Consider the following 22,067-nt stretch of genomic DNA (forward strand, 5'->3'; position numbering starts at 1 on the left):
GAGAAAAGCTGAATGTCGTTCCTGATTTTAAATACTTAGAGGAGTAATTTTAGATTCTCAGCTGTCATTTCAAAAGCATGCTAAAATGGTAGCCAATATTATTACATTTAATTTGGTCAACTTTAGGCATGTAAGACCATATTTAACAACAGAGGCAGAAAAACTTCATGCATTGTATGGTATTTTGTCATATTACACATTGCTTTACTAGGATATAATCGGCCCTGATCATCGGCTGTTTTTAAACATTCTGCCGATGGCCAATAGTGAAAATAATTGCTTTAATCGGACGATACCGATTATTGGCTGATACATCACCTAGTACATATCAAATGTTGGTATCAGGGCATTAGAAGAAGTTCAGTACCTGAGTTTTCTCCTGGACGATCACACTGGCATTCTGGGCCACTGGATAGGGCTTGAGAGGAGCTTTAGTCGTGGCCAAGATGAAGTCTGTGTGTGCTTGGATGACTTGATCCAGGTATTCCCCAGCCGGCTGACTGCTGTAGTACACCGTGATCTCATCCGACGGGACCAGATGACCCTGAGACGACAAGTTTGGACACATTACAGCCTCATATGTATAGTCACCAGTAATGAGTAGGGGTGTCACGATACCCTCATGTCACGATTCGATATATATCGCGATACTGAACTCATGATATATTATTGTGATACTCCAAGACATATGATAAAAGGTTAACAAAAAAATGAACTGTCGATTAAAATGCTAAATTTGGTGTTACATTGTGTGTGTAAATGAATAGTCTTGGACTTGGTGCTGAAACCCAAAGCACAGGACAATAGAGACGCCAGAATAACAATATTCATGATTCTGAAGCTGAAAACACTGAATTATTGTAGATGAATATGCTTTCACTGTCACTGACTAGATATATTTATAATAATGTAGGACACTTTTACTGGGAATATCAGACATCTGGCATTATCAGGACAGACACATATTCCCACATTTCATTATTATACATTATATTCAACATTATATAGTAGTTTAATGTAGTTCTGACACTAAAACTCTGAAAACTTGAATACACAGAAATTGTATTTTGGGTGATATATAAACATATCGTCACTATCCACGATACATACTGTTGCAGTTTTGTATTGCGATATATAATGACACGATATATTGTTACACCCCTAGTAATGATACTTGCCTTGGGCATTCGGTACCTTTGAACAACGAGAAAAAAAAGCCACAATAGCTTCTGCTTTTCCATGAACCCTCCCTGGTTACCAACTCTCATCTCAGCAAACGCTGAAAAATTAATTCCCTCCCATGGAAAATTCCCTCCGATTTTTTTTCAGACTTTCAATAAGAGAGGAATTCGGTCCTGGCGGGCGTCCACGAGCCCTTCCCCCTCACATGGAAAAAACGCTAGTTTATTAAGAAAAAAAGGAGGGGGGGGGGGGGGGGGGGGGGGTGAAGAAAGGAAATCTGTCTTACTTTACTGATTTCAACACAACTTCAAAGCACTGTTTGTCTTTAAGCTTTATTACGGCAGAAGCTTTATTAAGACCGAACAATTGCTCAACGCATGCAGAACTCTGGGGTGGAAAGATTGTCCAAATAGCATCTCTCATGAGTCTGGGAAAAACAAGTGAGCTTGACCCCGAGAGAGAGAGAGAGAGAGAGAGAGGAGAGAGAGAGAGAGAGAGAGAGGAGAGGGAGAGGAGAGAGAGAGAGAGAGAGAGAGGGAGAGAGAGAGAGAGAGAGAGAGGAGAGAGAGAGAGAGAGAGAGAGAGGAGAGAGAGAGAGAGAGAGAGAGAGAGGGAGAGAGAGAGAGAGGAGAGGGAGAGGAGAGAGAGAGAGAGAGAGAAAGAGAGAGAGAGAGAGAGAGAGAGAGAGAGAGAGAGGAGAGAGAGAGAGAGAGAGGGAGAGGAGAGAGAGAGAGAGAGAGAGAGAAGAGAGAGAGAGAGAGAGAGAGAGAGAGAGAGAGAGAGAGGAGAGGAGAGGAGAGAGAGAGAGAGAGAGAGAGAGCAACCAGCGGGGTTCAGACGTCCACCCCCTAGACCAGCTGGCTCAGAGGTACACGGAGATAAACACAGTCAGTAGTGGACAGACAGGTAGAGAGAGAGACAGGTACACTGAGCATCAGAGTCGCCACAGACACAATCCTCAGTCTTCAATCAAAAGATTTGAAACTAAATTAAAAGACGAGTATACAGAACAATGGCAAAATGAAAATAAAATACAACACAAACTCCTCTGTTATCAGTCCCTGAACAGAGATATCCAATTGGCCGAATATCTCAAAACAAAAAATCTAAAAGAAATACGAATTTTAACAAAATACAGAGTCAGTGACCACGAGCTGGAAATTGAAAGAGGTAGACATTTAAAAGTGTGGAGACCAAGAGAGGAACGAGTCTGTACACACTGCCACCAGGATATCGAAACAGAATTACATTTCCTATGTACATGTCCCAAATATGAAGTCTTAAGAAACAAATATTTCCAAAAATTTGAAAAATATATACCAGGCTTCACTGCCTACACTGAGGACAAAGAGCTTCCTTTATTATTAGGGGAAGATAAAAGCACAGCATGGCTAGCAGCTAAATATGCCTTCTCCTGCCACAACACAAGGCTAAATAAATAGAAAATTGTATAAGAGGTATTTATACAAGTTATATATTATATATATATTTTTTTATTTTATTATTTTGTTTGTCTGTATTCTCTTTTTTTATATATATATTATTGTTTCAATGTACCCTTTGAGGGACATGCACAGAATGTGTTTAGTATCTGCATCTATATCATAATTATCCTGTTTACTGTTGTTTATATATGTTTGTTCTTATGCTTTGGCAACACAGATGCATTTTTTTTGTCATGCCAATAAAGCAACATGAAATTGAAATTGAAAATTGAGAGAGAGAGAGAGAGAGAGAGAGAGAGAGAGAGAGAGAGAGAGAGAGAGAGAGAGAGAGAGAGAGAGAAACACATGACGGGAGGAGACGTCAGAGGTGTGGAAACACACAACAGAAATAAGACTTCAACCTTCACCAAAATATCGACTGACTTAACGCTCCTCTGGAGGAAACCAGTGAGAACAGAGCTGCAAAAATCAACACATGGGTTTTAAAATTAGTCCCACCAGAAACACAAACCATTGGTTGAGTCAAGGTCCTTGGACACTTTCGTATGCGTTTCGTCGCATTCGTCATCCTAAATATTGGCCACGCACAGAAACCCTGGACATTGAATCCGATGCGTATTAATTAATCCGTTATTAACAATACAAAATGGAGTCTTCAAGAAGTGAGGATGATTTTGTTGTCCTCTCTCTTCTTAAAAAGAGAAATAAGAGGAAATATTGAGTCCATCCAATCCTGAGATTGCGTAGAGAGGAAGGAGAGTTCAAAGTTTACTTCAGGATATCAGCGGCTCAGTTTGATGCTTTGCTAGCGACACTGGAGCCACATATTAAAAAGAAGACCACCGATTTCCATGAACCTGTTGATCCTGAACAGTTCTGGGTTTTGGCGTTCGCTCGTACGGTGGCTCTGAATTGTCAAAACACTTCTCAAAATACTTGCTACGGATGCGAAAAACACAGACAATTTAACCAGATCCGTATTGTCTTATGAGGGACGAAAGCTTCGGAGACAGTGTGTAAACATGATTGACAATTATTTTTTTTAACGTGCGAAAATTTCGGACGAGAATTTCTAGTCAGGCCACTCAAATCTTTGGCCCAGATTACAGCTGGTGTTAGGAAGCATTTTAGTCGATCGCATTACAAGAGTCGACGCCAAACACAGGTGTAAACGGGGTCTAAAATGTTTTGAGCTCGTCCACTTTCAGCCACTTCCAGAGGTCGTCGAAAACGCATTCGACCAGATGCTTTCCTAGTGTAAACGCTCATGTGATCGGATGTGACTGAACAGCCACAAAAGACCGTCTTCTCTCCGTCTACTGACCGAATGCGTAAACATTATGGGAAGCGCACTAGCCTTTTGTCGGCTAGAGACCCAAGTTTGGATTGAAGATGAAAAACGTCCCAAGCTCAAAGTTCTTTCCTGAATTCCAACTAGGGGTGTGACGGTCAGTATATAACCGTGAGACCGACGGTTATAGTTGAACACCGTCATTAGAACTCTATAACCGCCAAAACCGTGTTATTAAAATATTTTTTACAAACATTTTTTATCATAGAGAATGTTTAAATACTAATTAAAAACAATTGTTAACAGTCTGTGTTATTAATGGTCTACGTCGTTTCCAACTGTATTTGATTCTTTGCCAAGTACCGGCCGCCAATCATCTGAGATAGAAATAACAGCTATGATATAGTGATGTGCCATCATTATGAGATTTATTAAACAAATGAAAAACATTTGCAATAATAAACATTAGCAATGAACATCTGCAATCGGGAGACATGGTTTTTACCACTTAATGAAGTTTTGCTTTGTAGAAAGCCTTTCTTTAAAGCGAATTTCGTTTTGTACAAATTGTATCTTAATTTTAATAAATGTTTCATCAACCAATTGCACCTATTTAATAAATAAAAAGCAAATATAGGAGACAATATAATAACCGCCGCGTTCACTTGCATTGTATTGTGAAGTTGAACTAGAGCGCATCTCATCGTAAATGAATGAAACTCAGCGTAGGCTATGCCTCATACATTAGCATTAAATATCTTTGCTGCATCCTTTCTAGAACAGACAAGGGCTTTCTTGCGGCTCGCATCAGCAGAGCATTGCATCGCCCATAGACCGCAAAACAATCAGCGGATGGCGGGCGGTGCGGCTTTGAAATCTGGTCAAATAACGTTGGTGCGGATGATGAGTTTTGTGATGCGGCTGCGGATGAACTAATACCCCATCCGCGTATCTCTATTGATAACAACATTGAACACTACACAAATATTAATTTTATTCAAACTAAGTTGTCCTATAACAGACGAACGTCGCATTTGACTCACGTCATAACCGTCATCACCAATTCTGAAACCGGCACACCCCTTAATTCCAACACACACTAACAGCGTGTCAGAGTAGAAGCGAAAGCTGATGCTCTCCGTGCGTTTTTCCGTCATCTCCGGGCGCGTTCATATGTAAATTGCGTGAGCTTATTTTGTCCATTAGATCCAAAGATCTGAAAACACATAAATTAACCCGCCCATTGACCCTCCCCTCGAAGAAAAGTCAAGTAATCTTCATTTATACAGCGCTTTTAACAATATAGACAGTTTCAGAGCAGCTTTACAGTGATAATAGGAGATTACAGTCACAGAGATTGTTTGGCTTTACAGCAGATCTAGAATAAAGTTATTGTCCAGATAAAGTTAGTTTTGATTAATTCATTTCCATCGCAACGATCATTAGTTATTAACTTAGGGGCCGCTAACACAACACCGTTTTAACAGAAAACTCTTAAGTTCTCTCTGCGCAAACTTTAAAAACGCGAACGCACATTTCAAGTGAGAGCAAGGTGACATCGTGTTACCTTGTAAGATACATTGTTACAGTTTTCATGTGTCAAACACAACTATGCAAAAAATCTTTCTTTTGTTGCATTTATTTTTGGCCATATGACAGATATCTGATATTCTATTTGTCGTATTGCTGTTTTGCATAAAACTGAAAAATATTCAGTACATCCTATACTGTATTCTTAAATGATCTGATTAACATGAAACCATGAAAAGTTGAGGTTCCATCGTAGTAGTTTCGTGCGCGCGTGAACGTCACGACAGCGTACAACACCAAGTACAAGCGGGAAACACTTAACGTAAATGTGCGTAACTAACGTAAATCAAGCAACAGGGTTCGTACACCTATTCCAAGGTCAAATTCAAGCACTTTTAAGGTCCATTTTAAAGCTTTTTCCAGCACCTTACACCACCGTAAATTACATACCAATACATAGTCAAAATTATTATTTAGCGTTTTTATCACATTAAAAGAGATAATGCTATAAACAGCCAAAATTGTTTCATAATAGCAGAAGGATCAGATATTTAAGCAAATCACAAGTTTTATTTTTCAAAATGTATCACTGTCTAAGTAGATAATGCCTATGAATAATACTTTTCTTTATATTAATGGCCAAATATTGCTTCCCAGATAATGTGATTTTCAGGCTGTAAAACTGAAGTTATTTCAGTGGCTGGCGCCGCGCGAGGACGTTTTGTTGCCGCGTTGACCAAAGCGTAGCGCAGCATTGGCGAGCTTGCGCACACGTCGTGGTCAAAGTTAAAAATAGTTTAACTTTTGCCGCTACACTCTGTGACGATTACTAGGGCTGTGCAATTAATTGAATTTCGATTTCGATTTCCCAACGATCACCAAAATAGTACAATCGAGTAAAAACGATTATTTTGCCATGTTTTGTTTTGAAAGAACGCTCTAATTTTGTCTCGTGTTCTGAATGACACGCGCACACCCGCCCCTCCCGATGCCATAAACTCTCTCAGCTTGAATGTTTAAACTGATAAGACTTAAAAAGAAGTGAAAATGATAAACTTTAGTTACGATGCAGTGCTGGCCTGATTGTGCAAGTGACAATTCCATCATGTCCGACTCCTGAACGCGAGAGTGTAGTTTCGACGCTTGCCTTGTCCAGCGCATTTTGAGAGACAGAGAGAGAGAGACGCGGCGCCGCTGAACACTCACGCCGTTTGTGAAATTATGTCTTGGAGAAAGTTTTAAAATGATTGATTTGCTTTTATAATCTGTGTGGATTCATTTAGGCGACTCATACAATCTACATGCTAAAGTGAATCAATGTTTGCGGGCGAATTTCCCGCATTATAAGTGGTAGACCTGCGGGAATTATTAAAATACTCATTGAAGTATTATCTGTTATATATTATTTATTTTAATAGTTCAAAAAGTATAATCAATGTTCAAATTTCGATTTTTTAAGAATTGTTGAAAGGTGTCTTTGGTAACAATTTACAATAAAGTTCATTAATTAGCATTAGTTAACTACCTTAGTTAACATCAACTAATAATGAACAATACTTCTACAGCATTTATTAATCTTAGTTAATATTAATTTCACCATTTACTAATACGTTATTAAAATGAAAGGTTGTATTTGTTAACATTAGTGAATGCACTGTGAACTAACATGAACAAACAATGAACAGCTGGATTTTTATTAACTAACATAAAAAAAATTAATAAATACTGTAAAAAATGGGAATTATGGGAACTAACAAATGTTAGTTAATACATGAACTAATGTTAACTAATTAACCTTATTGTAAAGTGTTTTACCGTGTCTTTTTAATAAATGTAACAAGTTCCCAAAGTCATGTGAAATAATCGTGTTACATAATCGTGATTTCAATACTGACCAAAATAATCGTGATTATGATTTTTTCCATAATCGAGCAGCCCTAACGATTACCCGCGCGGCCAATAAAAACGGGGCATCCAAACAAGCGCGGAAATCAAAATGAAAACTCCGCCTACTTTTTAAACGGTAGTTTTCCGCCAAAGTAAAAGCTCAAGGGTTCATCTCTTGCAAGTGAAGAAATTAGAACATAAGTACTGCATTTTCCCTGCTGTAGCATGAAGTAAAATAATATACTTAAAAATATTCATTTATTTTACATTGCATTTGTTTTTACAACATATGGCTATTACTGTCATAGAAATAATAATAATATAAAATTATTGATTTTTTTTAATTATTACATTTTCTTCCACTCACTATAGTACTGTACTGTCTACTATACATTTGTTTATTGTAATCAAATTTGTATTATTCGTTTTAATCTATTTATTTTTAATTGAACTTTTACAATTTATTTTTATATATTTTTATAATTCATGTGAACTCTAATATGACCCACTTAGCAGTTAGTCAGGAGCAGTCTTACTTTACGGTATCAAATTAGGCCAATCTACATTTTTATGAAACTGATATAAAAAAGAAAATGAAGAAAGAAAAAGCTATGAACAGTCTTAAAAAAAAAAAAAAAGATGTCTAACTTGTAAGACTAGTCTTAGAGGTTTATGAAACTGGCCCATGTGTCCTCACCTTAATGCGAAGGCTCGCTCTATAAACACAATCATACTTTTTTTTTAAACTGGGTACAATGAAATGACTATTCTACTCACCCTTCTACTTACTACGTGCTTTATTTATAGGGCAATCTTGATTTGAAATGATTAGTTTCAGTCTTTTTGAATGGAAGTTCCCCAAACCAGAAGTGCCACCCATAATTCAGAACGCAGGAAGATCTTCAGGAATATGGTGGATGAAAAATGAATCTGACTGGACGTGCTTGACTTCAGGTCCTCACCTTCTTGCGCAGCTTCTGGATGCGGTTGATGACCTCACGGGCCACTCCTTCATCCACCATGGACTGATCCGGCGTGACGTCGAGCAGAACCAGCACCTGTGAAGACAAACGTCTGATCACTTCAGGACAGGAGCGAGTCGACTGAGATGAGCGAGGACAGATTGTACTGTAAGATGATCAAGTCTGACAGAAAAATATGACTGTTTCGCCGCTTATAAGCTCATTGAAATGGCTGTACGGTATAGAATTATGTATAAGTAGTAGGGCTCCGAACTTCGTTATTCGAATATAATCTGAATATTTAAAAAATTATGATATTCGAACGAATATTAGGCAGCCTTTAATATTCAAACCTGTTATGGGCATTATTTTTTATAAATGAGTTTGCTTGTAAACGTTGTTTTCAATTCAGATTCCGAGGCTTTTTCACGCCTGGTGAAGTTGTGAATCGCGAGCTCATTAGCAAGGCTATTATTGGTCATCTGGGCTCCGGTAGGTGACGTTAGCGTCCTGGTTAGCGCCTATTTTGTATACCAAAACAATGGCTGCGCCAACGCCTACAACAACCACGGCTGACGAGGAGTTCGAAATCTACACTCCTGACAATTTGAAAAGCAACGTGTGGCGCTACTTTGGGTTCCCAAAGAAACAGGGAAAAATCACGAGTAAGGGGACAAAGTCCATTTTTTAATAATAAAAAAACAGTCGTGACAGTGTGTTTTTCTTCTGAAAACATCATTGCCTGCCTATTGACATTGACTGATACACTGCCCTCTGGTGGACAGAACATATACAACTTAAGTTTGATACCAATATAGGTCTTACTGAAGGCATTTTAAATGGTCAAAATATTATTAATAAATATTCAAATATTAATATTAATAAACAAATGAACTTCGAATATGATTTTTGGGCAAAAGTCAAAGCCCTAATAAGTAGTGCTGGGCGGTATGACCAAAAATTTATATCACAGTATTTTTCAAAATTATAACAATTTCACGGTATATAGCGGTATTTTATTTTATTTTTCAAGCATGACTGGGTGTTAAAGGTTAGTTCACCCAATAATGAAAGATCTGTCAGTAATTACTCTCCCTCATGTTGTTCCCCGTAAGACTCTCGTTCATCTTCAGAACACAAATGAAGATATTTCTGATTAAATCTGAGAGCTGGCTCACTCCTCCATCGGCTTCTCTGTTATTGACACTTGCCGGCCCAGAAAGTTAGTAAAGACATCGTTAAAATAGTCCAGTGACTACAGCGGCTCAACCTTCAGTTTATCAAGCGGCGAGAATACTTTTTGTGTGCAAAAAAAACACAAATAACGACTTTATTCAACTCTTGATTTTCTTCTGTTTTTGTCTGAGTGAGTTCACGTAGTGTAACAGCAGCGCTTCTGGGTTTACGTCAGAACGGAGGCTCACTATTGGCCAGCATCACACGCATCACATGACCAGTCGGCCAATAGAGCAAAAATATCTTAATGTGTGTCCTGAAGATGAACGAAAGTCTTACGGGGTTGAGGGTGAGTAATTACTGACAGAATTTTTGGGTGAACTAACTGCTATATAAACTGAAAAGCAGAGTGAGCACCTGCGCGTCTGAATGGGCCTCGTACTGAGCCGGAGTTCCTGAGGTCTGATCGAAGCTGTACATCAGACGCAGATCTTCCTCACGCAGTTCGTGACCGTCCACAACGATAGACCCTGCACAGAGGAACAGACACTGGGGTGTAACAATACATCAGCTCACAATATATCGCAATACAAAAATGCAACAATATGTATCGTGGATAGTGACAATTAGGGCTGTCACTTTTGTGAAAAAATCCTGTTCGATCGACGTAATTGTTCATTGAATCGACTGTAAAATCGATTTTCCACGTCTAAAGACGTTTCCATTTTAAACGCCAAATATAGGCAAATCCGCGGACTAACAGGCATTAAGACGAACGTAAAGAGGGCGCTTGAGACGCGCATAAGTCTGCAATATTCCTGATGATTTATTGGCGTGAGGTTTCGTGCACAATGACAAACAGGAGTGCAACATTCTCGAAGAACAATAAGCAGAGTGGACTGCCATAACATCACTGAACAACATCACTGCAGGCTTCAACATGCCTGTGTTTACCATTATAAATGTCAAACAAATTTCGCCTACGTAGGCGTTTGTAGACCGTATACCGAATCTGTGTCTGTATGCATGAGACTGTCTGAATACCGGCAGAATTCACAGTTTTGTTGTGAAAAGAGACATTATGCAGAAGTATAATTTGCTGTTATGTGTGTGTGTCAGAGTCTGCAGTTGCTGTGTGACGCGCGTTCGCTGTGGACGCGCTCGGAGAGACGGCCGTTAGAATCGATTCGCTATTTTCGTTTTCGAAACTTGTGTTGGTTGGCCTGATCGATTGTGCAATCAACTTTCGAACGTAAAGTGACAGCCCAAGTGACAATATGTTTTTTTTTTTTAAAGGGTAAATTTCTGCATGAATATGTTTCTGTTGTTATAATAACTGTTCACATCTCATCAACTTCAGCACGATTTCTCAGTCTTATCCAGCCTTTTATATGAAACACTGAGCTCATTCCAGCGGCAGTGTTTCATATAAAAGGCATGGAAATGCTTCAGAAAGGGAGGGTTGAACACGGCTATCAGATCTTCGCACTCTAATGTGAGATTTGCACGGCTGGTTTAGCTCTTCTCCAGCAGGTACAGTAACCAGTGCCTCATCAGAGCCAGAGAACAGAGAGCTCAACGCCGTTCTTTACACCATCTAAACCCCTTCTACTGTTGATGCTCATGTGGTTCATGCACATTTATCATTTTCAATAAATAGGATGTTTTTGGTGCATTGAGAATTTATTTTGTAACACATTTTTAGCACACGTTCATCTTACTTGTCATTATAATAGTTTTTCTCCCAAATTATTTTATTTTTCCATTTTAATGGTTGAATTAAATTTTAATCTTAGTAACTAATGTATTGTCTAATTAATTGAAAGAATTAAACTCATTCAACTGAACAACAATTTATTAAAAGTTGAACAAAAATATGTTTTACCAAATACCATTTTATTGTTTCCAAATTCCATGTTTTCTGTTTAAAATGGTTTAATTAAATTTATAGCTTATTGAAAATCATATATATTTAAGTAAAAGAAATAAACTTTTTTAGTTTAATATTTTTTAGTTTATTGCAAAGCATGTATAATTAATTAAAAAAGTGTGTGAGTGAGTGAGTGTGAATAAGTGTGTGAGTGACTGAGTGTGTGTGTGTGTGTGTGTGTGTGTGTGTGCAAGCGAGCGTGTGTGAATGAGTGTGTGAGTGTGTGTGAGTGAGTGAGTGAGTGAGTGAGTGAATGAGTGAGTGAGTGTGTGTGTCTGTGTGTGTGTGTGTGTGTGTGAGTGAGTGAGTGAGTGAGTGTGTGAGTCTGTGTGTGTGTGTGTGAGTGAGTGAGTGAGTGAGTGAGTGAGTGAGTGAGTGTGTGAGTGAGTGAGTGAGTGAGTGAGTGAGTGACAGTGAATGAGTGACAGTGAGTGAGTGAGTGAGTGACAGTGAGTGAGTGACAGTGAGTGAGTGACAGTGAGTGAGTGAGTGAGTGAGTGAGTGAGTGTGTGTGTGTGTGTGTGTGTGTGTGAGTGAGTGAGTGAGTGACAGTGAATGAGTGACAGTGAGTGAGTGAGTGAGTGACAGTGAGTGAGTGAGTGAGTGACAGTGAGTGAGTGAGTGACAGTGAATGAGTGACAGTGAGTGAGTGAGTGAGTGACAGTGAGTGAGTGACAGTGAGTGAGTGAGTGAGTGAGTGAGTGAGTGAGTGAGTGAGTGAGTGAGTGAGTGTGTGTGTGTGTGAGTGAGTGAGTGAGTGAGTGACAGTGAGTGAGTGAGTGAGTGAGTGACAGTGAGTGAGTGAGTGAGTGAGTGAGTGAGTGAGTGAGTGATTGACAGTGAGTGAGTGAGTGACAGTGAGTGAGTGAGTGAGTGAGTGAGTGAGTGAGTGAGTGAGTGTGTGTGTGTGAGTGAGTGAGTGAGTGAGTGAGTGACAGTGAGTGAGTGAGTGTGTGTGTGTGTGAGTGAGTGAGTGAGTGAGTGTGAGTGAGTGAGTGAGTGAGTGAGTGAGTGAGTGAGTGAGTGACAGTGAGTGAGTGAGTGAGTGAGTGAGTGAGTGAGTGACAGTGAGTGAGTGAGTGAGTGAGTGTGTGTGTGTGTGTGTGTGAGTGAGTGAGTGAGTGAGTGAGTGTGTGTGTGTGAGTGAGTGAGTGAGTGAGTGAGTGAGTGACAGTGAGTGAGTGAGTGAGTGAGTGTGTGTGTGTGTGAGTGAGTGAGTGAGTGAGTGTGAGTGAGTGAGTGAGTGAGTGAGTGAGTGAGTGAGTGAGTGAGTGACAGTGAGTGAGTGAGTGAGTGAGTGAGTGAGTGAGTGACAGTGAGTGAGTGAGTGAGTGAGTGTGTGTGTGTGTGTGTGTGAGTGAGTGAGTGAGTGAGTGAGTGAGTGAGTGTGAGTGAGTGAGTGAGTGAGTGAGTGAGTGAGTGAGTGAGTGAGTGAGTGAGTGAGTGACAGTGAGTGAGTGAGTGAGTGAGTGAGTGAGTGAGTGACAGTGAGTGAGTGAGCGAGTGAGTGATTGACAGTAAGCGGTACCTGTCCTCTGGAAGGCCTCCAGCTCTTCACTCTTCAGGTCTTTGATGGATGCTGTCACAGATTTAAACGCTCCTTTCAGGCGTTTGCCCAGAACCATGTGATCGGGTTCAGCTCTCAGACGAATGCCGTATCTGTCCTTGTCGGAGGACAGCGTGAGCTGGCGAACGTTCAACTCCTGGAGAAAACACAATGTCATGCTGCTGTGAGATTGACAAGTTTTACAACAAGATGTAATTTAACTGCAATTTTTTTTACATTTAATCATTTAATCAAAGTGCAAGGGTTAGATATCGTCGCCGTCGGGCAGAAACCTCGTATGTCCAAAACCTCTACTTTTCAGAAAATTGAAAACAACTGTATTGTTGATATTGTGGCTTTACACTACCACTGATCAGACACTTGCATGTGTCATCATTTTATTAACATTTTACAGAAATCAAGCTCAAAGGGTGGTTTTTGACCAGTGAATCACAAACATTTCGTGTCATACATGGCATTAATAATAATAATGTTTATTTTATATAGCGCCTTTCAGAAAACTCAAGGTCGCTTTACAATAAAGTACAAATAAACATGACATAGAAATGATACAAAATAAAAACTGAGATGGATAACATAATAGATAGAGATACATATACATAAAAAACGCTGAAATCGTGTAATGATGAAAGGTCGCGAATGTGTTGGGGAATAGAATTTCAAAGAGTTGGAGCAATGGTACAAAAAGCCCTTCCACCAAACGATGATAGTTTGTGCCTGCGGATCGACAACAGACCGGTATCGGAAGATCTAAGTGTGCGAACTGGGCAGTGGGTATGGATGAGATCAGAAATATAGTTGGGGGCAAGACCATGGAGTGCTTTGAATGTGATAAGGAGTCTCTTGTATTGAATACGAAAGCGAACGGGTAGTCAATGAAGAGTACTGTAAAATCAGAGTACTGTGGGAGGATTTCTTTGTGTATGTGTGGACCCTAGCTGCGGAGTTCTGGATGTATTGGATCTTATTTATTGATGAATTGGGTAAGCCATAGAAAAGAGAATTGCAATAGTCAAGCCGTGAAGTGATGAAAGCGTGAACTAGGGTCTCAGTATCACTGATATTCAGAAATGGACGCAAGCGAGCGATATTACGAAGGTGAAAGAAGGCAGACTTAGTGAGCGAGGAGATGTGTGGAAGGAAGGAAAGACAGGAGTCAAAGATTATACCAAGGTTTTTGACAGTGGTGGAAGGTTGAACCAAAACTCCAGCAATATTAACACTGTCAACACAGAAACGGGATGTAATTTGAGGTGAACCAATAAGAAGTAGATCTGTTTTATCAGTGTTGAGTTTGGGAAAATTACTGGTCATCCAAGCATTTATATCATCAATACAAGCTGATATGGAATAAGTGGGGAAAGGAGCATTGTGTTGAGAATGGATGTATAGTTGGGTGTCATCTGCGTAGCAATGGAAGTTAAAGCCATGATGACGGATGATGTTACCTAATGGGAGCATGTAGATGATGAAGAGAAGAGGCCCAAAAACAGAGCCCTGGGGAACACCGTGTGGGACAGAGGCAGGAGTGGACTTAGCCTGGCGGATAGAGATGTAATGCTGGCGACCAGACAGGAGGTGAACCAGGATAGGCAGTTCCAGAGATACCAAGAGCAGAGAGTCGTGAGATGGTGTCGAATGCAGAGGAAATATCCAGAAGAATTAGAATACTGGTGGAGCCGGAGTCAGTGGCCATAAGGAGATCATTGACAACCCTAAGAAGTAGGGCTGGGTAAAAAATATCATCGATTTTAATCGATTCTCATTTTTACAAACCGATATCGATTCTTAAATCCCAAGAATCGATTAGTCATCCCGTTTTGAGTTGATGAATGAATGGAACATTGTAGCGCGCATCCCATCCAATATATCACAATCTTTGTGCTTTGCTACTATTGATATGAAACAAAGTCTCAGATTTCATTTTTTTTAGCATTTTGCTAAATATATGCACCATATTACATATTCATTATAATTTTTAATGTTCTTCAATTTTTAATGTATGTTTGAATAAATCAAGTTTTTTATGACAGCCACCATTTAAATGTTTATATTTCATATAACTTTAATATTATAAAAATAAATAAAAGTGTAATTTAAGTTTATACAAATCAATTAATTTTTACCTTCAATATTATAGTAGGCTAATGAAGCCTATAGGCTACAACTAGGGGTGTGACGAGACGCTTACTCCACGAGACGAGACACGAGATTGGGTTCACGAGAACGAGACAAGACGAGATTTTTACACAATTTTTAAGAAATCCTCAATGATGAAATATATGAATGGAAAATAGTATTTTATTCAACTGAAAATCACAAAATGCAAAACAATTTAGGTGCATTTTGAAATCAACTTGTAATGAATGTTATTTTACTTCTATTTTAATTAATTCTATGCAGTAAAGGACATGCAAACACTGCAAAATGTTTTGCTATAAACTCTACCGTCTGGCTTCTCCCCTGTACGATTTCACATGAGAAATCGAACTCCTTTCCACAAATCGAACATAAAAAAAAATAAAACAGTATAAATAAAATAAATATAAATAACTGAAATAACACTTTAAATGCAAACAGTGTGTATCCATAATCAAAGTAGGCCTACTGCTCTCTCAAAACTACAAGTTCAAAAAGAAACAAATTTTTTCTTCAAGCATGAAAAAGAGATAAATTAACTACACAGAACAGACTAAGATTATGGTCATGTTCTTTTTCAAGAATATAAGCATGTCGACGATTTCTGGCAGCAGTTGAGACCTTTGGGCAGTAACTAGGGCTGCACGATATGAGGAAAAGCTGCGATGTGCGATAACATTGTTTAATATTGCGATGTCGATATGACTTGTGATATGTGAATGTTAGCTATACTGTTCCCATGTCTTAGTGCTTTAATAGGTTCTTTGCGCGATAGGTCAAATGTTTATTACCTGCCTGGTTCAGATTACACTATTTTAGCGCGATTTTGGCACGATCCGTTTCGTGGAGATTCGTAAAGGACAACGGGCGTCGGGACGCAAGATTCGATCGTTTCATTTCGTATAGTGTGTCATAGTGGGCGACAACCTACGCATCTGCGATGCTTCAGGACATCACGACAGAAAGACTAGCATGTTTTTCAGGCAGACACTTTTATCCAAGTGACTTACAGGAAGAACAAAAGCAATTTGTCAAGAACAAACAGTTTTCTATAGGGTTCAGGTCAGGGGACTGGGACGGTCATGGCAGAAGCTTCATTTTGTGAGGGAAATGGAATATATGAAATATCATGGAGACTTCAACTGAGCCCATTAAACAAGCTGAGCCAGTGAAAGAAGCATCTCCAGTGAAAGAAGTAGAGAAGGCTGAGGAAAAGGAGAAACCTGCAATGATGGAGAAACAAATCCCAGTGAAGCCTAGGTTTGTGAAGAAGCAAGACTCTGACTCGGGAATAAGTTCGACAGCTGACAGCAGCAGCGTAGACTTGAACTTATCCATCTCCAGCTTTATTAGCAAGTCCAAGGAGCCAGGAACCATCTCTCAACAGTCTCGCAGTGGCAGCAGTGGCCGGTCCAGCAGGAAACGTAGTCGCAGCAGAGAACGAGAACGAGATCGTGGCCAGCGCAGAACTCGAGACAAAGACAGGACACGAGACAGAACTAAAGACAAAGACAAAGAGGCCAAAGACAAGGACAAACAAAGGGAAACTGGAAACATCAAAGCTGGATTAGAACATCTGACGCCTGCAGAACAGGCCAAAGCTCGACTCCAGCTGGTGCTTCAAGCTGCAGCTAAAACTGATGAAGTACTGAAAGCAAAGGAAAATATTAAAGAAGAAAAGACGATAAAGGAGGAAGCGGATATAATGTTCAAGAAGAGCAAGAGCAAAGTTCTGGTGGATGAAGCGTCAGAGGAGGACGACGTGGCGTGGCATCACGAGCGCGCGAGGAAGGCGGACGAGACCATGTCTGACGAGACCACAGAGAGTTTCTGGGAGGAACATCAGAAGCAGAGAGGCACTCACCGGGGATCACAACATTTCCAATACGACAACTCCACCTCCATCAAGTCGTTCTGGTCTACCACTCGCCGGCCTCGGAAGAACACAGGACGCCGTGCTGATCATTCGCTGTTAGCCCGTGTCCCGAGCTCGGCTAATGCTAACGCGGCTGTCAGTCTCTGCAGCATTGCGGTCACCACATCGGCCTTTTAAACATCCGCTCTCTCACGGGCAAGGGCCACCTCGTCCAGGATCTCCTGACGGACCGTAAGTTTGACATCTTTTGTCTGACTGAGACCTGGCAGCAGCCAAACGACTTCGCTCCCCTAAATGAAACCACTCCACCGGGGTTTGTTTACCAATCTGCACCTCGTGTGTCTGGGAGAGGGGGCGGTCTCGCGGTAATATACCGTGAGAACTGGAAAGTTGTTCCCGTGAATGTGCCTGCCTGCCTCTCCTTTGAGGCCACTGTCTGTCAGCTCTCTGGACCTACTCCCACTGTTATTGCGACTCTCTATAGACCACCAAAACCAAACAAGGATTTCATCTCTGACTTTTCTGCATTTCTGTCTCATCTGACCACACTTTCATCTAATGTCATACTACTGGGAGATTTCAATATCCACATGGACAACCTCAATAACACTTTCACTAAAGATTTTACCTCTTGTATAGATAGCCTTGGATTTCAACAGTTTGTCAACTTTCCCACACACAATAAAGGACATATTCTGGACTTAATCTGTTGCTCAGGAATAACACCTACGGACTGCAAAACTGACTACCTCCCTTATACTGATCATCTGCTTCTTTCATTTAATGTCAATCTGTCTTTCAGTAAATCCAACCTACCACGTACTATTCATTTCCGTAAAATCAAGGACATCAACCTGAACAATCTCATAACTCATATCAATAACCTTCCCAGTGCAGATAGCCTTTCTACAACAGATGAGTTTCTCACACATTACAACACACACCTCCAAAACACTCTCAACACTCTGGCTCCACTCAAAACTCGATCTGTCACCTTCACTAACACAGCACCCTGGTTTACTCCCACACTCAGAAAACAAAAAGCAATAGGCCGCCGGCTGGAAAGACTCCATAGGAAAACTGGACTCACCATACACAAAGACATGTACACAACTCACATCCTCCAATACAAAGACTCCATCTCCAAAGCCAAATCCACCTACTACTCCCGGTTAATCAGCTCCAATGAAGGCAATTCCAAGGCTCTTTTCTCCCTCATCTCGAACATCACAAAACCCCCTGATTCACTTCCATCCCATCTCTATTCTTCTGACTTTTGCAATAAACTGTCATATTTTTTCACCACAAAAATCCAACACATTCACCAGGAACTTACCCCGTCAGTCTTAAGCCCATCCATTCCACCCTCATTCACTCCAACCCATCCATTTTCAACATTTACCCCTCCCTCTGTTAATCAAATTTCCACTCTTATCCAGAAATCAAATACCTCCTCCTGTCAACTAGACCCTCTCCCCACTTCTCTTGTTAAAGCTTCCACTCCTGCTCTTTCCCCCCTCATCACTAATATTATTCATGCCTCCCTCACCTCTGGTACTGTACCCCCCTCTCTGAAAACTGCTGCTGTCACTCCCATACTCAAGAAACCCGGTTCCGATCCCACTGACCTCAATAACTTCCGCCCCATCTCAAACCTTCCATTCATCTCCAAACTTCTTGAAAAAACTGTCGCTGCTCAACTCCAAACCCACCTTTCCTCCAATAACCTTTATGAACAATTTCAATCTGGCTTTCGCTCCCTCCATAGTACTGAAACGGCTCTTATCAAAATCACCAATGACCTCCTCCTTTCTGCTGACTCCGGTTCACTATCCATCCTCCTTCTGCTTGATCTCAGTGCAGCCTTTGACACCATTTCACATTCCATCCTTCTGGACAGACTCTCCTCCATCGGCATCACTGGCATTCCCCTCACCTGGTTCCGCTCCTACCTTTCCGACCGCTCCCAGTTTATTCAGCTAAAGTCCTTCACCTCTCATCCCTTCCCTCTCACTTCTGGTGTTCCTCAGGGTTCTGTCCTTGGCCCCTTGCTTTTTCTGATCTATCTTCTCCCCCTTGGTCACATCTTCAGGAAACACAACATTAATTTTCATTGCTATGCGGATGACACCCAGCTCTACATCTCCAGTAAACCCAACAGCACACTCCCACCCTCCTCCCTAACCAACTGCCTTCATGAAATAAAGTCCTGGTTCACCTCAAACTTCCTCAAACTTAACAGCAATAAAACTGAACTTCTACTCACTGGCACAAAATCCACCTTAAGTAAAATAAACAATCTCTCAATTTTCATTGACGGCTCCTCCATTTCCCCCTCCCCTCAGGTAAAGAGTCTGGGTGTCATCCTGGACAGCACCCTCAGCTTCACTGCACACATCAATAACATCACCCGCTCAGCCTACTTTCACCTTAGGAACATTCACCGCCTCTGCCCTTCTCTCACTCCTCTTTCCACTGCCGTTCTTGTCCATAGCCTTGTCACTTCCCGAATCGATTACTGTAACTCTCTCCTGTTTGGTCTCCCTCAAAAAACCCTCCATAAACTCCAACTTGTTCAGAATTCTGCTGCACGCATCATCACTCACACACCCTCCATCAAGCACATCACCCCAGTCCTCCAACAGCTACACTGGCTACCCATCACATACCGCATCCACTACAAAATCCTGCTCCTCACTTTCAAAGCCATCCATAACCTCGCCCCTCCATACCTGACTGACCTCATTCATATTGCCACACCTGCCCGCTCTCTCCGCTCCTCCTCCTCTCTCCATCTCATTGTCCCGCCAGCCCGCCTCGTCACCATGGGGAGTAGGGCCTTCAGCCGCTCTGCTCCCCAGCTCTGGAACACTCTCCCCCCTGACCTCCGTAACTCTGACTCACTGCCACACTTCAAATCCACACTCAAAACTCATCTGTTTAGACAAGCCTACTTACTCTGACCACTACTACATTATCCTCCTGTACTGCTTTTAACTGATGTATTTTAACCTGTTTTTATACTAGTTTTTACCCTAGTTACTTTTTAGTTTGTTTTAATGCACCTTCTTGTAAGGCGACCTTGAGTGTCCAGAAAGGCGCCAAATAAATAAAATGTATTATTATTATTATTATTTTAATTTTAACGGTCCTCCACGACGGGTTGAGTGTGAGCGAGAGTGAGTGTGCGCGAGTGAGTGAGAGTGCGAGCAACGGTGAGTGTGCGTGTGTGCGCGCGCGAGTGAGCGTGTGTGTGTGTGTGTGTGTGTGTGCGCGCGAGTGAGTGAGTGAGCGAGGGACAGTGAGTGTGTGTGTGTGCGCGGAGTGTGTGTGTGATTGGCCCGGCACACAAATGATTTAAAAGTGGCAGGGGCATCTTCAATACTAATTTCACCCTCACACTCCATCACGCTGACATCACAACAACTCACGAGACAAAGTTTAACCTCGACGAGAAATCTGGTCGCGTTTTAATCTCGCGAGATCTCGTAACACGAGATCTCGTCACACCCCTAGCTACAACTGACTCCCATAGTTTACAGCATTAGTTAAGAGATTTGTTAAAAGATTTGAAATTTGCCATGTATTGTACCTGATATCCAAAATAATCAATATTGAATCGAAATCGAATCGAATTGTGAAATTTGTGTCAATACCCAGCCCTACTAAGAAGTGCTGTCTCAGTGCTGTGGAGGGAGCGAAAACCGGATCGAAAACATTCATAGTGGTTGTTAGATGACAAATGTGTTTGAAGTTGAGCAGTGACCACTTTCTCAAGCAGTTTCGAAAGAAATGGTAGATTTGAGATTGGTCTGTAGTTGGCCGTGTCAGAGGGGTCGAGGCCTGGCTTCTGTAGGACAGGAGTGACAGCAGCCGTTTCTGACTCCAGAGGAACAGCACCAGTACTTAGTAGTTGGGAGATGAGAAGTGAAATCGGCAGTGAGATAACAGGTGCACATTGTTTAAGTAAAGCAGTAGGAGCGGGATCAAGATGACAGGAAGATGTGTTTGCTTTCTTGATTAGCTCAGAGATATAAGCAGGGGTTGGGGGGGCAAAATCAGTGAGAGTACCAGGTGTAAAAGCAGTGGGGAAGTCGTGTGTGGAGACGAGAGAGATCATGGATGGGAAAAGATTATGAATGCTATCGATTTTATTTTGAAAGTGCATTAGAAGTGCATCGCATTACATTTTCATCAACTTACAACTTAAAAAGTTTATTGTAGCTCTCTTTTTTCTGTTATTGGGGAAAATCTCATGTTATAAAATATAAAGTTCTTCGCACGGCCTATTTGAGACAGTATTGACTATGACGAAAATTGCTAGCTAGAAAAAAGACGCTCTTTTCCACTCCTTCAAACATTAATATTAGCCTTTACATACATACATACATGCATACATACATACATACATACATACATACATACAAACAAACATACAAACATACATACATAGTGTTTTTTGGATAAAGAAAATGCTGTACGTATTGAAAGACAGTTTTTATTAACAATTGCATTGCAAACAAGCAGAGACGGTCCAGAATTTGTGCGGCACTTCATTAGAGGCGGAGTTATGAGGTTTGACTGACAGTTTGAGAAGCCAATGAAGTTACGAAGTTCATTCACAAGCTCATTTTAATAGTTTTCATTGGTTAATGCCATAGACAGTAAAAGAAATGGACAAATGCCTGCTACAGAATGTCTAAGTTCATTAATCCTATAAGATCATTACAAATCACACTGTATGACATCCTGGATCTAATAAACTTGAACGACATGTCTGTATACTGTACGATAACAACACCTATTGAATCGTAGGCTACGACACTAATATAGAAGAATAAAACGTCATCAGCATGCGTTAGTGGTAAACAAATAGAGCAAGATGAATCGCACTTTGGCAACTGTGGTTTTTATGTGTGATGAAAGAAGAGGAGGAAGCGAAAGAGGAGAATATGGATGCGATCATGGCTAGGGAAAAGAGGCCAATTTTACAAATTAAGCTTGAAGTAAGTAGTTTTAAGTTTTAGCGCCATGTCACGTTGATCAATACGTCATTTCATGTTGCATTTTTATTGGCTAGTC

At 40.8% G+C, this 22,067-nt stretch overlaps 1 protein-coding gene across 1 annotated transcript in view; it reads right to left on the bottom strand.

The window, feature by feature from the left end:
• Positions 1-22,067, bottom strand: part of iars1 (isoleucyl-tRNA synthetase 1) — a 157,503-nt gene that overhangs the window by 58,441 nt on the left and 76,995 nt on the right. The window contains exons 26-29 of the mRNA XM_084100950.1: positions 12,932-13,106; positions 9,891-10,003; positions 8,298-8,393; positions 368-544 (exon numbers count right to left, since the gene is read on the bottom strand). Of these exons, the coding sequence (XP_083957076.1) occupies positions 368-544; positions 8,298-8,393; positions 9,891-10,003; positions 12,932-13,106 (561 nt within the window). The remainder of the gene's footprint in view (positions 1-367; positions 545-8,297; positions 8,394-9,890; positions 10,004-12,931; positions 13,107-22,067) is intronic.

The sequence above is a fragment of the Abramis brama genome, assembly GCF_963993115.1.
Source record: "Abramis brama genome assembly, chromosome: 23".
In the NCBI taxonomy this organism is placed as follows: Eukaryota; Metazoa; Chordata; class Actinopteri; order Cypriniformes; family Leuciscidae; genus Abramis; species Abramis brama.